At 32.9% G+C, this 22,323-nt stretch overlaps 1 protein-coding gene across 3 annotated transcripts in view; it reads left to right on the forward strand.

Moving 5' to 3' along the window:
• Positions 1 to 22,323, forward strand: part of NIPBL (NIPBL cohesin loading factor) — a 197,764-nt gene that overhangs the window by 103,390 nt on the left and 72,051 nt on the right. For all 3 annotated transcript variants that reach the window (XM_054555486.2, XM_024247028.3, XM_024247027.3), the window contains 4 exons: positions 1,841 to 2,001; positions 2,918 to 3,014; positions 6,755 to 7,381; positions 15,648 to 17,273. In XM_054555486.2, coding sequence (XP_054411461.1) covers positions 1,841 to 2,001; positions 2,918 to 3,014; positions 6,755 to 7,381; positions 15,648 to 17,273 — 2,511 coding nt within the window. The remainder of the gene's footprint in view (positions 1 to 1,840; positions 2,002 to 2,917; positions 3,015 to 6,754; positions 7,382 to 15,647; positions 17,274 to 22,323) is intronic.

Below are 22,323 nucleotides of genomic sequence, written 5' to 3' on the forward strand. Positions count from 1 at the left end.
ATCTTTTTTGATAGCATTAACAATTTAAAAGAACACCACAAGATACCTAGGAATAAATTTAATGAAAGATATAAAAGACTTTTGTGGAGCAAATTACAAAACTTTTGAAAGAGATAGAAGAAAACTTAAGAAAATGAAGAGTTATGCCATCTTCATGGATAGGAAGACTCAATAGGGTAAAGATTATTATTACACCCATATCTATAAATTCAGTATAACACTGATAAAAAATCTCAAGGAAGGTTTTTGTGAAATTTAACCTGCTTCTATAAATTCATATAGAAGAAGTTCAAGAATAGACAAAATAATAAGGAATGAAGTGTAGCAGCTCAGTCTAACAGCAGTCAAGATTTATTGTAATATTGGTGCAGGCATGGAAAAATAACATACAGTGAAGTGGAACATGATGAAGAGCTTAGGAACATACCCATGGACAAACGTAAACTTGGTCCATATGGCATTATATCTTAACGGGGGAAAGAATGATTTCTTTAATTAATGATGCAGTTATTCATATGGAAACAAGTAACATTGGATCCCTATCTCACACTTAAAAATAAGTTTTACATGGGTTAAAGACCTAACTGAAAAACCAAAATTGTAAGGCTTTTAGAAGATACAGGAGGCTGTCTTGTTATGACTTTGTATAAAGGAGGGGATCTGAATGGCCAGTACACAAGAGAAGATGCTTGGCTTCACTAGTAATCAAGGAAATCCAAATTAAAGTGACTGTCAGAAACATTTCCTACCCTTAGAATGATAAAAATTACTGGCAAGGATATAGAACAGTGGGAACTCTCATACGCCACCAATGAATACAAATGGTCATAAGTAATATGTTATTTAGTAAGGTTTAAAAATATGCATATCTGGCAATTTCACTCCTAGGTATTGGCACCTAGAGCTTTTACACATTTATAAAAACAGTCCTTACGTACAAGAACATGCATTGCAACATTGTTTATGGCAGCAAGCATTTTAAGCAATTTGAACATCCACATAAGAATGAACAAATAAATAGTGTACATCATACATCAGAGTATATGTAATTATTTAAAATAAATGGATTTAGGCCAGGCACAGTGGCTCACATCTGCCTGTAATCTCAGTGCTTTGGGAGGCTAAGGCAGAAGGGTCATTTGAAGCCAGGAGTTTGAGACCAGCCTGGGCAACATGGCAAGACCCCATCTCTACCAAAAAAAGAAAAAGCCAGATGCGGTGGCAGGTTCCTGTAGTCCTAGCTATTCAGAAGGCTGAGGCAAGAGGATCACTTGAACCCAAGAGTTTGAGGTTACAGTGAGCTATGATCATGCCAGTGAACTCCAGTCTAGGCAACAGAGCTGTCTGTAAAAAAAATAAATAAATAAAAGAATTTAAAACTATATATATATAATCTCAGTATAATATTAAATGGAAAAACAAGTTATATAAGGATAGATACATAAATCATCTATATAAAATTACAATGTAAAAACAATACAGTGAATTACTTAGGACTATATTCATGCATAGCAAAGGTATAAAGATAACACATAGGCAGAATAAACTCAGATCAAAATAGTGGTTACCTCTAGGGAGTAAAAGGAAAGGAATAGAGGAGAGAAATAACAGATAAATGGATATCTTCAACTATATTTGTAATGTTTTAGTTCTTTTCAAAAATAGATCAGAATCTGGCAGAGTGTTAAGATTTGATCAAACTAAGTAGTCAGTACCTGAGTATCTGTTATATTATTCTCTGTAATTTCTATATGCTTAAAATATTTGTGAATAATTATTATTCTCCAAGAATGTTAAGAATCTTTTAAATAAACCTTTTTTTTATTCTTATTAATTTCAGCGTCGGTATCAAGTCCCATTGTTGCAGGTGGTTTGAGAAACATACATGATAATAAAGTTTCTGGTCCGTTGTCTGGCAATTCAGCTAATCATCATGCTGATAATCCTAGACATGGTTCAAGTGAGGACTACCTACACATGGTGCACAGGCTAAGTAGTGACGTATGTAATATATTATCATTAAGGTGATAAAATAGTTCTAATATTTGTCATATAACCTAGTATTTCCATTTCAAAATGTGAATGATACCTACCTTATATCATTATACTAGGTACTGAGTACAACATGGCTCCTGCACATACAGAGCTTAGTCTAGAGCAGGATTGGTCAAGTGTGACCAGTAGCCTGAACCACAAAGTGAGAATGGTTTTTACATTTATAAAGAGTTATTTAAAAATATATATATATATATATGCGACAGAGACTGTATGTGGCCCACAGAGCCTAAAATATTTATTCTCAGTTCCTTTATAATGAAAAGTTGGCTGACCCCTGTGACCTCGAGGTTTAGGTTCTTAATGAAATATTTCAGTTTTAGGTTAATACTGCTCACACTAAAATTTTTTTTTTTTAGATAATGAGCCTGTATTTATTAGTACTTGACTCTTTTTCCCTCTAATACTTGTACAGAGTTTTGTGTCTGAAATTTAATGTTGCCTTGATGTTATTAAAATATTCCACATTCTGGAAATTTGCCTTGCTATTGATTTGATTGTATTTTATGTAAGCTGCATGTGTCTAAGGATAATACAGATGACAATAAACTCTGCCCTCAAGACATTTACCACCTGGTAGAGTATTCATAGCTCCTTTTGTAGAAAAAAGCAAACAAAAATGGAGCATACTAGTAATACAAATTTTTTTATTCATTGCCATGCTTAGGCTGTTGATTCTTTTGGATACAATTTCAATTCTTCTAAGATATACCGAGAAGAAAACAGGAAAGTGCAGAAGAATTATGCTTTTGAATTCCAACACTTTACCTGTCAGTAATTTATGTCTCTTATTGGTTCTCTTTAAGATTTCTATAAAGCCTCTCCTGTCATTCAAAAGATAAATTGTATACTCTATTTTTAGGATGGAGATTCTTCAACAATGAGGAATGCTGCATCTTTTCCCTTGAGATCTCCACAGCCAGTCTGCTCCCCTGCTGGAAGTGAAGGAACTCCTAAAGGTATTACTGTAACTAAAATTTCCTTCTGTATATTTTATATTTGAAGTTGATTAAAGAACTCAAACTTCCTAAAGCAGATATTAAAAAGTTGTTCTGTATTTTTTTTTCATTGTAGAAAAAAAAATAAACCTGTACAAGCAGGTCTGGATCATGGGATTTAAATCTGTCCCTATTCATTGATTCATTCATCTTCCACTTACCCAGTAATCTGTTGATAGTATTCTCAGATACATCCAGTATCCATTCTCTTTGATAAATCCAGTGGTCTTTTCAAACCACAACATTCTTCTCTTAAATATTGAAATTTTTGATCAGCTTTCCTCTTTCCTCCAAAAAGACTTATTTCATATGAACCCATCTGTTTTTCTCCCACTTCTTTCGTTGATACTTTTTTTCTTCATTAGCTCTTCTCCTTATTCTTATTCTTCTCAAGATTTCTATTATTAGACCTTTTATCACTCATCGTACTTTTTTCCCTGGCCGTTTTATTAAGTTTCATTAACAGCATTGATTATTTTCATGCATAAGACTCCTAAATCAATCTTTGGCTCTAGTCTTGTCTCCCAAGTTGTAATTCTTCATTTCCAGACAAAACTTCCTTCATACCTAGCAGATATTTCAAATTCATGTTCAAAATGGTTTTCACTTTTCTTTCTGCCATCCCATCTGTCTTAATGCTATTCCAGTCCTGAATCATTGTAACTTAAAAATGTTAAGTTATCATAAAGTCTCTTCTCAACTATTTAGTCATTTATCAAATCTAACCTGTTCTATTGTTACATTCTTTAATCTCTCACATCTACTTTTATCTCTGCCTTTTAAAATTCTATCTTTTATTCCAGGTCTAAGTTAAATGGGTGATATTCCATGGGCCCTCCCCTAATCTCCTCAAGCTATTAGTTTATATTTTTTGTAAAAACTTTTACTACTTTATGTACACAAATTTCAGTTTGTTTATCTTTGAATTTTCAAAGAACCTTGCATAGTCTTCTATTTGTCACAGATTCACAAAATTGTGAATTTAAGTCCAGGTTTGAGCCAGTTTTTAAAATACTTAAAATTGTAGTCAAATAGTTTTAATTATCAGTTTGTTGGAAGAGAATACTGTCTTCTACTTTTTAAAATTAGCTTATAATTAATTTTAACATAGCTGGTAATATATTCTCTCAAGTAATGAGAATTTCTAATTATAGCCATCTAAAACATAAAGATATTTTACCTCCTATCTGCTTCATATGGTAAAGATCTTTTTTTCACTGATTGTATTCCTACTATTTATCAAGGACATTTTTCTTTTTTTTTTTTCAAAATTTTTTAAAAATTTTTATTTTATTTTACTTTAAGTTCTGGGATACATGTGCAGAATGTGCAGGTTTGTTACATAGGTATACGTGTGCCATAGTGATTTGCTGCACCTATCAACCCGTCTTCTAGGTTTTTTTCTTTCTTTCTTTTGAGACAGAGTCTCACTCTGTCACCCAGGCTGGAGTGCAGTGGCATGATCTCGGCTCACTGCAATCTCCGCCTCCCAGGTTCAAGCGATTCTCCTGCCTCAGCCTCCTGAGTAGCTGGGATTACAGGCGCATGCCACCACAGCCGGGTGATTTTTTTTTTGTATTTTTAGTAGAGACAGGGTTTCACCATGTTGGTCAGGCTGGTCTCGAACTCCTGACCTCATGATCCGCCCGCCTCAGCCTCCCAAAGTGCTGGGATTACAGGCGTGAGCCACCACACCAGGCTTGTTGTCTAGGTTTTAAGCCCTGCCTGCATTAGGTATTTGTCCTAATGCTCTCCCTCTTCTTGCCCCCTACCCTCCAACAGGCCCTGGTGTGTGATGTTCCCCTCCCTGGGTCCATGTGTTTTCATTGTTCAGCTCCCACTTAAGAGTGAGAACATGCGGTGTTTGGTTTTCTGTCAAGGACATTTTTCATAGGGTGAAAGTTGAGCTCTTATGAGCCATTTCAGTTCTGTAAATTGTATGAATTTTCAGGGACAAAAACCCAGCTTCTGAAAGGGAGAAAAACTTCCAGAGTAACTATGTGTAGGTTAGATACATATCCCACAAGTGTTGTCAAGGTGAGAAGTTATTTAGATTGCCAGGGAAAGAGAACAGGGAGATAGGTGATTGATCTAGATAACTAGCTTTTTTTCTTCCGACTCTTGAGATTAGATAGATAAATAGTAGATGAACTTTAGATAGAAATGGAAAACTTTAAAACAAATAACCTCACTAATATATTATTCACCAAAAACTTGAACTTCTGTTATGAAGTTGTTTTCTAACTAGTTTTGAAGGGTAAGTGCATTGTCAGTCTATCTTGATTTTTAGATTAATTATTAGAATTTGAAGTTTGTTCTAAAGTGTATATAATTTGCCGCATAGAATTTAAATACAAAGGCATAATGGTATATTACAATTCAGACTTAGACAAATCTTGTTTTAAATCTTCAGGTTTGTTAACTACATAACCTTAGGCAAATTTCTTAACCTCTGTAGGCTTCATGTTCCATTTCTGAAAAATTTTAAAGCTAATACTCAAGAATGTTGTAAAAATCAAGTGAATTGCTACGTAAAGCACCTTTCACAACTCTGACACAAAATGTTAGACTAACATTTATAGTTAATTGCTCCCATATCATCTTTATCACACTTGATTCAATAAATAAAGTTGTATGTTTATAGATAACATTTAAAATACATTAACCTTGCTAATTGAAAGTCCAGATTTATGTATCATGGAAAAAGACTGAAAGCTTAATTTAAGGCAGTTCTAGGTTTAAGTTCTGTCTGTAAAAAAACTTTTATCTTGACCAATTTTTACAATTTCTTACAAGTTTTTAAATATTTTATAGTTTAATGATAAATGTATACATTATTCAGATGCAGTTATACTATTATTTCTGAAGCATATCAGTGCACTTTTTCCTTCATGTCTGAAGGATAATTTTTGTCTGAAGGCTTATTAACTAGGATAATTTTTCCATCTGATTATTTTTAACACCTTCCTGTTTCATATAACATTGGTTGATTTAATGGACTCTGGGCTCAATATATTTTATTGGGCCTTGAAATTTACTGAGCTTATTTATTTTTCTAATAAAAAGAGGATTAGCAAGCTGAAGAATGTGAATGATGTTAAGGGAGAAAGAGAAGACCACATAAAAGTATAAATCAATATTTTACCACCAGTTTTTGAAGTAAGTAAAGGCTGTAGTAATTGTAAATTGACCGCTTGCTTTTTGTTATCATCCCAGTGGTATTCATGTAAGATAGTCTCTAGGATTAAATTGTTATTTTTGTGTAATTTAACAAAAGCGTACTTATTCTTACTTTAATCAGGATATATCCGTTTTCCCAGATAGTCCATGAAAGAACAGAGATGGTCGTGCCCAAAATATTTGTGTTGTATCATCTTTAGAAGCAATGAACTTTTTACCCCTATAAAGCTAAATATGTACACTTTATAGGCACAAAAATATAGAAATAATACTGGTCTGAAAAATTGAATACTCATACTTAGATTCAAACCTAGATTTTAGATTATCTACTAGCAAGCTAAACAACTGTGTGGGACAAGTCTTTAAGCTTTCTTTTCATCTTTTGTAAATAAGTAGCTTGGATTATATAATTTCTTATTTTTTTCTAGCATTACTATATTGTCACTTACTAATATTTCTATCACATTGTAAGAAAATGTGAAACCAGCACAACTGTTATTTCTATCGAATTATTTTTCTAGGCTCAAGACCGCCTTTAATCCTACAATCTCAGTCTCTACCTTGTTCATCACCTCGAGATGTTCCACCAGATATCTTGCTAGATTCTCCAGAAAGAAAACAAAAGAAGCAAAAGAAAATGAAATTAGGCAAGGATGAAAAAGAGCAGAGTGAGAAAGCGGCAATGTATGATATAATTAGTTCTCCATCCAAGGACTCTACTAAACTTACATTAAGACTTTCTCGTGTAAGGTCTTCAGACATGGACCAGCAAGAGGATATGATTTCTGGTGTGGAAAATAGCAATGTTTCAGAAAATGATATTCCTTTTAATGTGCAGTACCCAGGACAGACTTCAAAAACACCCATTACTCCACAAGATGTAAACCGCCCACCAAATGCTGCTCAATGTTTGTCGCAGCAAGAACAAACAGCATTCCTTCCAGCAAATCAAGTGCCTGTTTTACAACAGAACACTTCAGTTGCTGCAAAACAACCCCAGACTTCTGTGGTACAGAATCAACAACAGGTATCACAACAGGGACCTATATATGATGAAGTGGAATTGGATGCATTGGCTGAAATTGAGCGAATAGAGAGAGAATCAGCTATTGAAAGGGAGCGCTTCTCAAAAGAAGTTCAAGATAAAGGTAAAATAATCTCATTATTACCACTTCATCATCTGGGCAAATATGTAATTATAGTGTCAAAAATTTTTTTCACATTACTTTTTTTCCAAATATTTTGTATAATTTATGTCTACTCAAGTACATATTTTTATTACTAATACTTATAATGCAGAAGTTAAATTCGTAACAATTTCATTTATTGTCTGAAACAACTATATGAGATTTGGTAATTCTCTACTACAGGTCTGTTACTCATTATGTACTATATGATTTTACTTATTTGTGCTTTTCTGCTAAAATGAATATTAGCATTTCTATATGACATGTATATTTCACAAGTTATGTTAATATTGTTGTGCACCTTCAAATTTTTTTCTGCTGAAACAAGGTTAACCACTGTAGAATTATTTTGAACAGGTACATTTAAGAAAAGCTCGTGTGTATGCTTATTAGGCAGTTAGATATTTCACTTGGTTTATGATCCTACTGGCTTAATAATGTCAAATTTTTTTAGTAAACAAATCATGGAAAGAGTTAATATTAAATAGCAAACCTTAGAAATTAGGAGTCTTTTGGTGGTAATTACAGTGAAGTGTTCGCTTTTGTCTGACTAGTATGTTAGGATGGAGTTTCAAGACATACCTGGTCTATGAGTTTATGAGCTTTCCTTGTGCTTCATAATCAAACAAAAATAAATTCCTAGTAAGTTCTTAGTAATTTGGTATACACTGTATACAAAATTTCTTTCATGTTTTAAGAGACTGATCAATCAGTGATTGAAATTAGCAATATAATTGATGAATTTCATTGCTATATAAATGCATATACACATTTGATCAGACCAAAGGCATGCTTTATGATTTAATTTTATGATTAAAATACTCTAGGTTGATTTTCAGTTCTTATACTTTATTTCTTGGTAATGATAAAACTTCTTGATATTGGGTAGAGCTGATTTTTATATACGATGTGTTCAGTGTTTGACAGGATCATGACTAGATAATTGTGTTTCTGTGCTAAGAAACATGCTGAAGATTAGTATTATATCTCCTGCCTGTCATGATGGCCCATTTTAATGTTACTGAAAAAAAATGGACTGTATTTAGTAATTGTTGTACTACAATGTTTGCAACATGTAAATCAGAAATAGATGCAAATAAAGAGATTGCTAGAAGTCTTCATTTTACTGGCTAGGGAGCTGGGATTTTTTTTTTGTCTTTTTTTTTTTTTTTTTAATATAGATTCAGGGGATATATATATAGGTTTGTTACATGGGTATATTGTGTGATGGTGAGGTTTGGGCTTCTAGTGAACCCGTCACCCAAATAGTGATTATAGTACCCATTAGATAGTTTTTCAACCTTGGCTTCGTCCCTCTTTCCCCCGTTTTTGAGTCCCCTGTGTCTGTTGTTTTCAACTTTATGTCCATGTATGCCCATTGTTGAATTCCCACTTACAAGTGAGAACCTGTAGTGTTTCATTTTCTGTTTCTGCGGTATTTCACTTAGGGTAGATAATGGCCTCAAACTTCATCCATGTTGCTGCAGAGGACATGATTTCATTCTTCTTTATGATTGTGTACCATGGTGTATATATACCACATTTTGTTTATCCAGTCCACTCCTGATGGACGCTTAGGTTGATTCTGTAACTTTGCTATTGTAAATAGTGCTGTGATAAACATATGAGTGCAGGTGTCTTTTTTATAAAGTAATTTTTTTCCCTATAGATAGAAACCCGGTAGTGGGGTTACTAGGTCAAATGGTAGTTCTATTTTTTGTTCTTTGAGAAATCTCCATACTGTTTTTCATAACGGTTGAACTAATTTACATTCCCACCAACAGTGTGTAAATGTTCCCTTTTCTCTGCAACCTCTGTTATTTTTTGACTTTTTAATAATAGCCATTCTGACTGGTGTAACATTGTATCTCATTGTGGTTTAATTTGCATTTCTCTGATGATTAATGATATTGAGCATTTTTTTTAAATGTTTGTTGGCTGCGTGTACGTCTTCTTTTGAGAAGTATCTGTTCATGTCTTTTGCGCACTTTTTAGTGGGTTGTTTTTTTCTTGTTGATTTGTTTGAGTTCTTTATAGATTCTCAGTATTAGACCTTTGTTGGATGCATAGTTTGTAAATATTTTCTCTCATTCTCTAGGTTGTCTGTTTACTCTGCTATGGTTTCTTTTGCTGTACAGAAGCTCTTTAGTTTAATTAAGTCCCATTTGTCAATTTTTCTTTGTGTTGTTTTTGCTTTTTAGGTCTTAGTCATAAATTCTTTAATTAGGACAATGTCCCAGAAGAGTTTTTTTGCAGGTTTTCTTCTAGGATTTTTATTGTTTGAGGTCTTACAGTTATATATTTAATTCATCTTGAGTTAATTTTTGTATAGGTGAGAGGCAGGAGTCCCATCTCATTCTTCTGCATATGGCTAGCCAGTTTTCCCAGCACCATTTATTGAATAGCGTGTACTTTTTCCATTGTTTATTTTTGTCAACTTTGTTGGAGATCAGTTGTTTTTAGGTATGTGGCTTTATTTCTGGGTTCTCTATTCTGTTCATTGATCTGTGTGCCTATTTTTATACCACTACCATGCTGTTTTGCTTACTGTAGTCTTGCAGTGTAGTTTGAAGTTTCCTAATATGACGCCACCGTCTTTATTCTTTTTGCTGAGGATTGCTTTGGCTATTCAGGTTCTTTGTTGGTTTTATATAAATTTTAGGATAGTTTTTCCAGTTCTTTGAAAAATTACATTGGTAGTTTGATAGGAATAGTGTTGAATCTGTAGATTACTTTGGGCAGTATAGTCAATTTTAACAATATTGATTGTTCCTATCCATGAGCATGGAATGTTTTTGATTTGTTTGTGTTATCTATGATTTATTTTATCAGTGTTTTGTAGCTGTCCTCGTAAAGCTCTTGCAACTCCTTGTTTAAATGTATTCCTAGGTATTTTATTTTGTGTGTGTGGCTATTGTAAATGAGATTGAGTTCTTGATTTGGTTCTCAGCTCAAACGTTATTGCTGTATAGACATGCTACTGATTTTGGTACATTTATTTTGTATCCTAAAGCTTTATCGACATTATCAGGTCTATGAATCTTTTGGAGGAATTTTTAGGGTTTTCTAAGTATGGGATCATGTCATCAGTGAACAGAGATAATTTGACTTCCTCTTTTCCTATTTGGATGCCTAATATTCCTTTATCTTGCCTGATTGCTCTGGGTAGGACTTCTGGAATTTTTTTTTAAACTGGTAAAGTTTTGATATTAAGGGTGAAATGTTGCTTGTACCTTTTCTCTTTAGTTTGCAGTGTGAGGTTCAGGAAATAAATACATAGGTTCCAAATTATATCTCTTCCTCTAACCTGTTATAAAAGTATGCGTATATCAAATAAAAAAGGGAATATTACTCAGCTTTTCTTATTAACCTGTTCAAAATTCCTGAATCTTAGGATAGCCAGTTTTGCAGGAAACATGCAATATCACAATTCCCTGACCAAGAAATATTAGTTACCCTGATAACTGAATTTTTGCATGACATTAAATCTGTATTATGGAAAAATGTGTTCTTGAAAAAGAATGTACGTTTTAAGTGAATTTTAATAGTTGTTGATAGTAACAAAAACAGAGAAGGAATGGTGACCTTTTTTTATGTATCATGTTTGTTGAATCCAAAGCTTCTACTTATAAAAATGGAATTAAAATAAGGGTCATATATAGTTCTAATTGCATATTAGCAAACTTATTTTATACTGCAAACTTTCCTTTGGAAAAATAGAACAAAGTCAACAGGTACAACGTACTGTTCTTGTAGAAACTTGTATATTTTATTTTCAATTATCTAAATAGTTTTTTCTGTAATCTGTGATGGCATAGTTAACAGATAACTGAAAAGTTGAATGAGCAGAGTTGACATTCAATTTTGGTGAAAATACAGGTATGTGGTGATATCCTGAGGATTAAAGTAGGTTTTGCTGAGTTCATATTATTGTTGTTATTTCTAACTTGTTTTCTGAAAGCCACTTTGCTCTTATTTCGTGGATTTATAGTCATGTATCACACAATGATGTTTCATTTCACACCAGACTTTATATACAATGGTGGTCCCATAAAAATATAATATTGTATATTTACTCTACCTTTTTTATGTTTAGATATGTTTTAGATACACAAATGCTTACCATTGTGTTACAGTTGCCTATAGTATTCAGTATAGTAATGTGCTGTACAGGTTTATAGCCTGGGAGCAATAAGCTATACCATATAGCCTAGGTACATAGTAGGCGATATCATCTAGGTTTATGTGAATATACTATATGATGTTCACGTAACAGAGAAATCTCCTAACAATGCATTTCTCAGAATGTATCCTGTTGTTAAGCAATACATGAAATACATGACCGTATTTGAAAACTTTTGGAACTTAGATGCCACCTAACCCTTTTGATTTGAACTTGGCATATTGCATTCAGTTTCTGCATTGTGTGATGGGATGGTATTTGTTATATAAGAAGTTACCTTGAGATTTTGAGATGATTAAAGGTGTGTATATTGGTCCAAGGGTGTAGGTGAGGTCATAAATAAAAGCAAAATTCTTCTGAAGTGGTGGTTTTAGAGCCCTTAAGAGATTAAATACTTCCTTGAAATTAATTTGTCCCTAGTTACCATTATTTTTACTTATTAAAGACTAAATGTTAAAGTTGACATTTAATATATTCAAACATTTGGCACTGAGGACTTTTTTACAACTGTTGTATTACTGGTGATATGGAGCAGGCAGGACTATTTGTCTGGCCTACTAGTTGTACTTTAGGATATGAGTTTGTTTGCCAATATATTCGTTTACTGTGAGAGAAATATTCCATTCAATAACCAGGAATCAAAAACACTATATCTCATAAGTAAGATTAGAAAGTTCAACAAAAGTAGAATATTTGTGGAATTCAAATAAAGGGACAGAATAATCTTAAGAAGTGTTTTACCTAGGCTGTGGTAGACCCTATTGTACCCTTGTTCCACACAAGAAAGACATTTTTCTAGCTGCTAGGTATTTATGTCCCTTTGTCCTGTTCTCTCTTTGAGCAGTTCTGTATATACATTGATAAGGCAACTTTGTAACCTAATATTTTATAATATTCCAAAAGGACCCTTTTCTCAATCCTTTTGCTCATACTTTTAGTGTCTCTAATTACATAAATTAATTTTAAAAGGCTATTCATCTTTCTTTGCTTCTGGGATGACCTGTCAGTAGATATTAATACCTTTTTCATGTGCTGAAAATTTCTGCTTTCTTTTGTCAAAGAGGGGGTTCCTTTGTTCATCTTTGCCTATTTCATCTTTTCCTAAGGTCCACTTTCCATGTTAGCAAGTATAAGGAATGGCTCAGCTTCACTAATGTTTTTATAATGTTACAGTATTCTTGCACTATAGCCCTTGTTAAAAGTCAATGATTACCTACTGTCATTTGGAATAAGAGACTGGGATTTGGTACAAGGAATAGGACAATTAGCCACTCAGCCTGTATTGTGGTTGAGGAGTGGTGTGTTTTCATTTTACATAATTGGCTACCATGTATACACAATTATTGTGCTTTCTGCTTTAAGTGTTTTCATTTATCACTTGTAGATTTAAGTAAGTGGTATAGTTTGTTTTTCTTGTAAGCATAATTGAGTTCAGAATTTCTGTAAGGGCTGCATCTTATTTTGAGAATAGCAGCATCTGGATGACAAGTGTTGGTTTTGAGATTACGATAATCCTTTTGTATGCATTTTCTTTAGGAATATATGTATTCTGATAGCTAATCTTATGGTTCCCAGTGCTGAAGAGGGCTTACAGGTGATCACTGTCCTAAATACCAAATTGATTCTTCATAGAGATGGCTTTCCATGATTATTAGGTGGTTATGATGTAATGAAGACTCATAACAAAAGTGGGTGGACAAAAGTGACCTGTACAGATTCAGAGCTGCTTTATAAGGAGTAAGTTCATGGTGGAATTGAATCAGACCAAGTGAATCAGAACATGCATGCTCTTAACATACCTAAGAATCCTTGCCACAGTAATGAAAATTTTCCAAGTTTTACAGGAGTAAAGTACTTTTCAGTAGTTGAACGATTAAAATTTTGTATTTAACAGCATTTTATATAACTGAAAAACAATGGTAAGATGTTTCCCAATCTTAATTACTTGTGTGCAAATACTTTCATACATTTTTTATTATAAATAATCATAGGATTCATAGTTTAAATAAAATATATCATTTCTTTGAAACTAACTTATTTTATTTGCTAAATTTTCATTTTAATGTCTTAAGGTAAATTCGATTGAGGTTAATAATATATAAACTCTTGAGTATTTTGTAATCCTTTAAAAATCAACCCTCTAAGCTATGTTAATGTTTTTCTGAAGACTTTGCATAAAAGAATGAGCCATAGATACCTTAAATCTTCAGATGCCTGAGACCTATATTGTTGTATATCTTAAGTATGATTAGGCTACCATTTTAATTATTTTTACAAAGCATATTTCATCAAAAATATAGAAATCTTAGGTTATACTCTTTGAATTTCTAGATTCTTATAAAAGTTTAAGGGATAAGTATAAATTGATAAAGCATCTTATTCATGAGATATCAATTGGTTTGCCCTGTGGCAAAACATAAAGATGATTTTTGAATGGCAGAACATTCTAAAAGAGGATTCTATAAACATAAATTTAGTATTCTGATTTCTTTTTTAAGGTATTGATGTAGAAAACTTCCTATAAATTCTTACCATGTTAGTTTTAACTGGTGGAAACAATCTAATGATAATATATTACACTTTAGAATTATTATGGTAGTGTTTTGCAAATGGAGCATGTGTGGTGATAGATTTGACTGGATAACTGAAGGAGCAGAAGGACTTAGTTTTACAAAATATAACTAACAAATATCTTAAGTAAATTGCAGTTATATTTGATTAGATTTTAAACTGGCAAGAACTGCTACTTCCCACTTTAAAAAGAAAACAGTGGAACTTTGCTATATAAAAGAAGCATTTCCATTAGGAAAAAAAGAAATCACAACTTGGTTCTCTAACAATAAGGAGCCATTTTTCAGTTGTCAGTTTGACTTTTAACCTTGTGATACCATCTTCCTTATATGATATATCACATTAGTGAATATTGCAAGAGAATCTAGAGATTGTCTTGTTAAAATAACTAAAAGTGACTTTTAAAACATACTCAAGCAATTCAGCAAATAAACAAAAGGAAGCCAAACCTCAAGGTGCTATAATGTAACCATTCCCAAGACCTAACTGGAGATTTAATTTATAGAAAATGACCTAGCTCCCTCTTAAGTCAGAAATGGAGTCATACACAGAAATATATAGATGTTAAAAATACCTTCACATTTTATTGTAATGGTGAATTTGTGTTTGTGTGCGCGTTTGTCTTTACATTTCATAATACTGTAAATTATTTCTTTCTGAGACCAGAATAGACCCCTAGAACATTATAACTTTATGTCGAAGAGTAGGAACTGTTTTCTTCAGTGAAAGTTGCTTAAGACAGGATTCTAATTTATACCTATTGCTCCCTGATTTTAAATTTTCTATACCTATGGTATCTGTTGCTTCCTTATTTTAAATTTACTTCTATCTAACATTGTGGTTAGCTTTTAAACTCCTTTCACACTTTTAACACTTTAAAGAATTTGAATTATTGATTAAAGTTAAATGACAAGTTATTAAATTCTTTTTTTAAACTCATTTTTTCCCAATGGCGTGGTATATATTTTCTTTCTTTTTTTTCCACACTTATCTTAGATACAGTAAAAGCTTATATTTCCTGTTTGGTATATTGGCAGATTTGGAGCTCTTTATAGTTTTTGGCTAACAGTTAAAATTAACCTGAGTGAGACTTTATGATTTATAACTGGTTGCTTGATTATTAGGAAAAGAATCTGATTTATCCTTGACATCTATGAACATAAATATGTTTGTATTTGGTACATTATAAGTTCTATTCATTTTATATTCTTACACTTATTTATATCCTTAAAGAGTATGCGATTACATTCTTTTTACTATATTTATTGAGATCTCGCAAGCATATTTCTTCAAACCTTGGTTTTCAAAGTATTGTGTCATTCATGCTTACTATTTTATGTGTACATATTTGCATTTGCATTTTGCTCCATTTTAAAAACATAACCTTAAAAAGATAAACAACGTCCATAGGGTTTTTAATAAGATAAGAATACATGTCTATTACTGATATTGATATTTATCTTTAAATTTCAGATAAGCCTTTGAAAAAAAGAAAACAAGATTCTTACCCACAGGAGGCTGGGGGTGCTACAGGAGGTAATAGACCAGCTTCTCAGGAGACGGGTTCTACGGGAAATGGGTCAAGGCCAGCATTAATGGTTAGCATTGATCTTCATCAGGCAGGAAGAGTGGACTCTCAGGCTTCTATAACTCAGGATTCAGACTCCATAAAAAAGCCTGAAGAAATCAAACAATGTAATGATGCACCTATTTCTGTTCTTCAGGAAGATATTATTGGAAGTCTTAAATCTACACCAGAAAACCATCCTGAGACACCTAAAAAAAAGTCTGATCCTGAGCTTTCAAAGAGTGAAGTGAAACAAAGTGAAAGTAGATTAGCAGAATCTAAACCAAATGAAAACCGATTGGTGGAGACAAAATCAAGTGAAAACAAGTTAGAAACTAAAGTTGAGACCCAAACAGAAGAACTTAAACAGAATGAGAGCAGAACAACTGAATGCAAACAAAACGAGAGCACCATAGTTGAGCCTAAACAAAATGAAAATAGACTGTCTGACACAAAACCAAATGACAACAAACAAAATAATGGCAGATCAGAAACAACAAAATCAAGGCCTGAAACCCCAAAGCAAAAGGGTGAAAGCCGGCCTGAGACTCCAAAACAAAAGAGTGATGGGCATCCTGAAACCCCAAAACAAAAGGGTGATGGAAGGCCTGAAACTCCAAAGCAAAAAGGTGAGAGCCGCCCTGAAACTCCAAAGCAAAAAAATGAAGGGCGACCTGAAACACCAAAACACAGGCATGACAATAGGAGGGATTCTGGAAAGCCATCTGCAGAGAAAAAACCTGAAGTGTCTAAACATAAACAAGATACTAAATCTGACTCACCTCGGTTAAAATCAGAACGAGCTGAAGCCTTAAAGCAGAGACCTGATGGGCGATCTCTTTCTGAGTCACTAAGACGTGACCATGATAATAAACAAAAATCAGATGACAGAGGTGAATCAGAGCGACATCGAGGGGATCAGTCTAGGGTTCGAAGACCAGAAACATTGAGATCCTCTAGTAGAAATGAACATGGCATTAAATCTGATAGTTCAAAAACTGATAAACTAGAACGAAAACACAGGCATGAATCAGGGGACTCAAGGGAAAGACCATCTTCTGGGGAACAGAAATCAAGACCTGACAGTCCTCGTGTTAAACAAGGAGATTCTAATAAATCAAGATCTGATAAACCTGGTTTTAAATCACCAAATAGTAAAGATGACAAAAGGACAGAGGGTAACAAGAGTAAAGTAGACACTAATAAAGCACACCCTGACAATAAGGCAGAATTTCCAAGTTATTTGTTGGGGGGCAGGTCTGGTGCGCTGAAAAATTTTGTCATTCCGAAAATCAAGAGGGATAAAGATGGCAATGTTACTCAGGAGACAAAAAAAATGGAAATGAAAGGAGAGCCGAAAGACAAAGTAGAAAAAATAGGATTAGTTGAAGATCTAAATAAAGGAGCTAAGCCTGTAGTTGTGCTACAAAAACTGTCTTTGGATGATGTTCAGAAACTTATTAAAGATAGAGAGGACAAATCAAGAAGTTCCCTTAAACCTATCAAGAATAAACCATCAAAGTCAAATAAAGGTAAGAATACTTCTACTGATGTCATTTATAATATAATCGATTTTAAGTGTTAAGGTTACTAAGTATTAAAAAGGAAATTTACAAAAAGTAGAAAGCTGCTACATGAAAATATAACATTTATGTCAACAGGAAATTTTTTTCAGGAGTATAGATAAAAAGTTTCCAATGAATTTTTTTTTCCCCACAGTTTTTTTCTTCCCACCCACTACTCAAGGTAGTTATGAATTTTACTGCTATTTGGTTACACAGAGATAAGTTATTTTACTGTTTAGTTATTTCTTATATTTCTGAAATATGCTTAAGTGAATGTTGTATTAAAATAGCTGTCTTTAAAAACTCTATTTAAAAGTGTCTTACAATACTACATTCTTATAGACCTGTGTCTGAGCCAATTATTGATGAATAGTTTGTATAGTTTAGAAAGTTATATAAAAGGTTATTTTTCATTTTGTTGGGGAGATGGTTAGTTAAATATGTTTTATATTTTTAAAACATATCTTTTTGTCCTTGTTTATGCAAAGGTAATAGGGAATGGTACTTACTTTTTAAATTTGGTTAAATTGTAAGTTTGTGGGAGGCAGGGGACTGGTGTTATTTTTGCATGGTTTCTGAATTAAATTCTCTGGTTACTCGAGTAAAATTATTTCCAAAGGGAGAAGAATGTCTTAAGTGCCAAAAGATAATGGCCATTTGTGCAGAAGATATACTTCTGTATCCCTTTGTACACAAGTATTTAAAATAACTTTTTTTATTTTTAAATAGAGATAGGGTCTTGCTTTGTTGACCAGGCTGGTTTCGAACTCCTGGCCTCAAGCGATCCTCTCCTCTCAGCCTCCCAAAGTGCTGGGATTACAGGCATGAGCCACCGTGTCCATACAGTCTAAATATACTGAGGTGTAGTGAAGGCAATAGAACTGAGAGTTTATTTGATTTTTAAGTTTTCCTTCTGTGAAAGAGAATTATTAAGAATTTAGATTTATACTTATATATATTACCAAGTATATGAAATCTGGAATTGCATTGGCCAAGAGGGTAGCCATTGCCTTTTTTGGCTATTTAAATTTAAGTTAACTAAAATTGGAATTTCATTTCATCAGTAGTCACATGTGGCTGTTGGCTACCATATTGGACAAAACAGAACATTTGCATCATCACAGAAAGTCGTATAGCACTGCAGTGTACTAGGAGATATAAAAAGTGTGTGGTTATTGTTTTTCATAACATGCTGTTGTAGCTTGTCTACCAAGAAAGCTCTTTGAAAACATAAAGAACTCTTTATTCAAAGAATGACTTGTGGCTAATCTGTTGTTATTCTTGCTTGGTCTTCGTCAACATTCATTTTTTCACTGTTAATTTATTTCATTTTGTCTTACAAAAATGAAAAAAGATTGCCTTCTGAGTTGCTAATATTTGTGTTCTTTGAGTGAAGCTTTTAAGTTTTAAATTATGGCAATTAGACTTACCAAAAATCAATTAAGACATCAGCCTTAATTAATAAGTAGGCTTTTTTATTTAACTTGAATACATCTTTTCAAAGTTACTTGTTAATATAAAAGAGGTTGTAGAATGGGGGGGTTGACATCAGAATTGTTTTCTTTTAGGTAAAAGTTTTCTTTAAAATTTTTTAGTGAAAGTTTGGAAGTAGCTTATATTTATAAACTAAAGAGTATGGCTATACAATTTTAGAAGAGTTAGGTGAAAGATGGAAAGTGGTACCCTCTTGTTCCTTTGATCTGGACCATCTTTCTCTCCCTCCCCTCTCAGCTTACCCTAGCCTTGCTTTCTAAACTCTGTTCTAACAAAGAGTCTTTTAAAACTCCTTAAAGAACATCCAGAAGTGAATATAGCTTTTAGTTAGTAATTGGTATATTATTTCGCCTGGTTTTTTCACATGCAGTAATATTGCCTATGAATATGTTTTTAGCACCAAAATGCATTTCTGATAGTATACTTTTAATGCAGATGTATATACCTGATATGGTCATGTTAGTATGTAAGTAAGCTATCTGGGTGTCTGTCTATTAGAGTGATGTGTGTGTATGTGTACATGTGCGTGTTTGTGTATATATACACATGTATTAATGTAACTGCAATTACAATAACAGTCCTTTTCATCAAAAAATACTATGTCAGTGCTTAGATTCATTTCAGGATGCCGTGTAGCTGTCTTTTGGATTAATTTATTTATGTCTTAGGATCCATATCTTTTTTTTTTTTTTAGTAATGTTCTAATTTTGGTTTTATTTTAGATTTTTGCTACTCAGTTTAAATAGCAGAGTTGGGTAATTGTGGATTTTTTTAAATTGCATGTGTATGAAGCACAGTTGTAGATTACTGACCTTTTGTAGTATATATTGGGATTTTCTTTGGAGATTCACAGAAAATCACATTTTGATGTGTTGATGATTTTCTGAGTAAAGGAGTTAGTATGAATACTGCTGGGATACTTTTATGGTTGGTTCCTAGGGCCAAAATTGAAGAGCCATAAATTTCCATCTTTTAAGTATTTTACCTGATGTTCATATAGAAAATAGTCATTCTTTAGGATATATTTTAAGCTGATAAATTTTGATTGTGTAATAGAGGTATAGATTTATTACTCCTAATTTAGATTATTTTTGTCTTTTGTATGAGCATGATAAATGTAAAGTGGCATTGTTACATTTGATTTGATTTCTGTGGCAATATGTCTATATCCCTAGTACCTAACAAAATACTTCATACATAATAAATCATATTTAATGCCTATTGAATGGAGACGGTGTTGCCACCATTTTCAGGAAAAGTTTTTGTGTACAGATTAAAATTAGATAATCGTCTTTTATGTTCCCATCAATACACCCTAGCTCAAGAGCTACTTATTTTTCAAATCCTGCTTCCTAAACATTGTAATAACTCTTCACCCTGTCGACTACCTAGTTTTTTTGTTAAGTTCCAAAGAAAACCTGCTTATAGTAATATGTGTTTAATTTTTCTGTCACACTTATTTTGATCTACAGCAGTTACAACATGGGATTAATATTATTCCCATTCTTATCCTGCTTTGTTAACTTCCCTATCTTTCCATCACCATGTTTATTCCTTGCCTGGGAGGGGTGGAGGGGGCAGTCAGGCAACGTAACTGTTTGTAGAATTCTTTTTAAGTTCTTCAAATGTCTTCTACTAAAATATACTTCAATCAGTATGTTACATGCCAAAAAATATTTTGTTAAAAATTTCATTAGACTATTACCCTAATGTATAGTGTCTCTAAATTAAAATAATAAAGTTAGGAGATCCTTTAAGATTGGCATAATCTCCCAGCATTTTGGGAGGCCAAGGTGGGTGGATCATTTGAGGTCAAGAGTTAGAGACCAGCCTGGCCAACATGGTGAAACTCCACCTCTACTAAAAATACAAAAATTAGTTAGGCACTGTGGCAGGCACTTGGTAGTCCCAGCTACTCAGGAGGCTGAAGCAGGAGAATCACTTGAACCCAGGAGGAGGAGGTTACAGTGAGCTGAGATCGTGCCACTGCACTCCAGCCTGGGTGACAGAGCAAGACTCTGTCTCAAAAAAAAAAAAAAAATTGGCATAATCATCAACTAACACATGCCTTCAGTGTTATTAACAGCTTATTATCAGTAATTACAAACATATTCGATTTTGTTTTGTTTTGTTTTGTTTTTTTAACTCCAGAGTGTCTCAAAATATCTTAGTTTTATGTCTAAGGAACCCATTTTTTCTTCTGTCTCCCCCTACTTCTTTCCAACCAGTGTATCATTCTCCATTGTGTGGACTCAGTGCTTGCAAGAAATATCCGTATTATTTGTTATTTGACATCATCCTTTAAACTGAAGAGTAAAGCAGTTTCTGAAAGTAGTCTTCACTGGGAATGTATCTAGCAGCTTTAATAGTCAATAGTGGTTAGCCTATATTGCTCACTTGATGAGCTAATGATTGCAGGCCTTACTAGCGACAGTGATCGCACTTCAATTATTTACTGTTACAGTTACACTACTAAAGGCTGATAACTATCATCAGCTGGTTGCCTTTTACTTAGCACTGAACCAGTCTAGTTAGATGGTGTTTAGGATCCTCAGCTTCTGCAAGCTTGAAAGTGTTGTTTCTGAGAGTGAATTTATAGCACAGTTTATTAATTCCTAAATTGAGGAATTTTCAGTGTGTTTTCTTTAAAGTAGATTGTAATATTGAATAATATTTAATGATGCTGCAGTGGAAATTTATTTTGTTTCATTTGTACAGTTTTATAAAATACCTTTCTAAAAATTAAATTTTCAGTTTCTGTAAAGATATTGATATCAGTGATATCTTTAGGAAATGTTTGGAGAAAGTTTATTACAGAAGTTGGCATAATCTGTATGTAGCTCTTGTGACTTTAGAGCAGTATTTTGAAAATTTGTACTCATGATTTCCATTTGTAGAAGTTTTCCAAAGTATGCTTAATAGATTGTTCATACAAATATTGCTTAAAAGAAATGCACTAAGTAGAAACCTTTTTATAAAAACTAAAGTTTGCTGGAGGTATTCTCTCTCCTTTCCATTCCGTCTCTTAAGGCAGTCCAAAAACATAGTTTCTATAGGGTTCTTGTGTCTGTAGAAATAGGTATATCATTAACAGCTAAGGAGCTAGCAAATATTAATTCTGTAAGACCCTGTGCCTATTTATGAAGAAATAATCTTTGACATGCTAAATTCCCTCTTATATTCTAAAAAAAAAAAATTTAATGAAACCCTTCTTTACAAGGGCCTGATGTGAAATTAAGAGTATGAATACCTACTAGTATTACAACACCAATAAAATGGGTTTTTTAATACAGATCTCTCTGTCTTGCCTATAAAAATATTAGCATTTTCTGACTTCTAATGTATCAATTTTTAAAAATTCTCTTTTAAACTTATTACAAATTATACTACAAAGAGAACTAGTATCAAAACCCTGAATAAGTCTTAACCTTTCAAAGCTTGGTTCATTCGCTTTTAAAATAAAGAAACCAATTTCCCTCCTACTTTATACAGTTATAAAGACGAAAATGAATGTTCTTATAGT

The sequence above is a fragment of the Pongo abelii genome, chromosome 4, assembly GCF_028885655.2.
Source record: "Pongo abelii isolate AG06213 chromosome 4, NHGRI_mPonAbe1-v2.0_pri, whole genome shotgun sequence".
Taxonomy (NCBI): Eukaryota; Metazoa; Chordata; class Mammalia; order Primates; family Hominidae; genus Pongo; species Pongo abelii.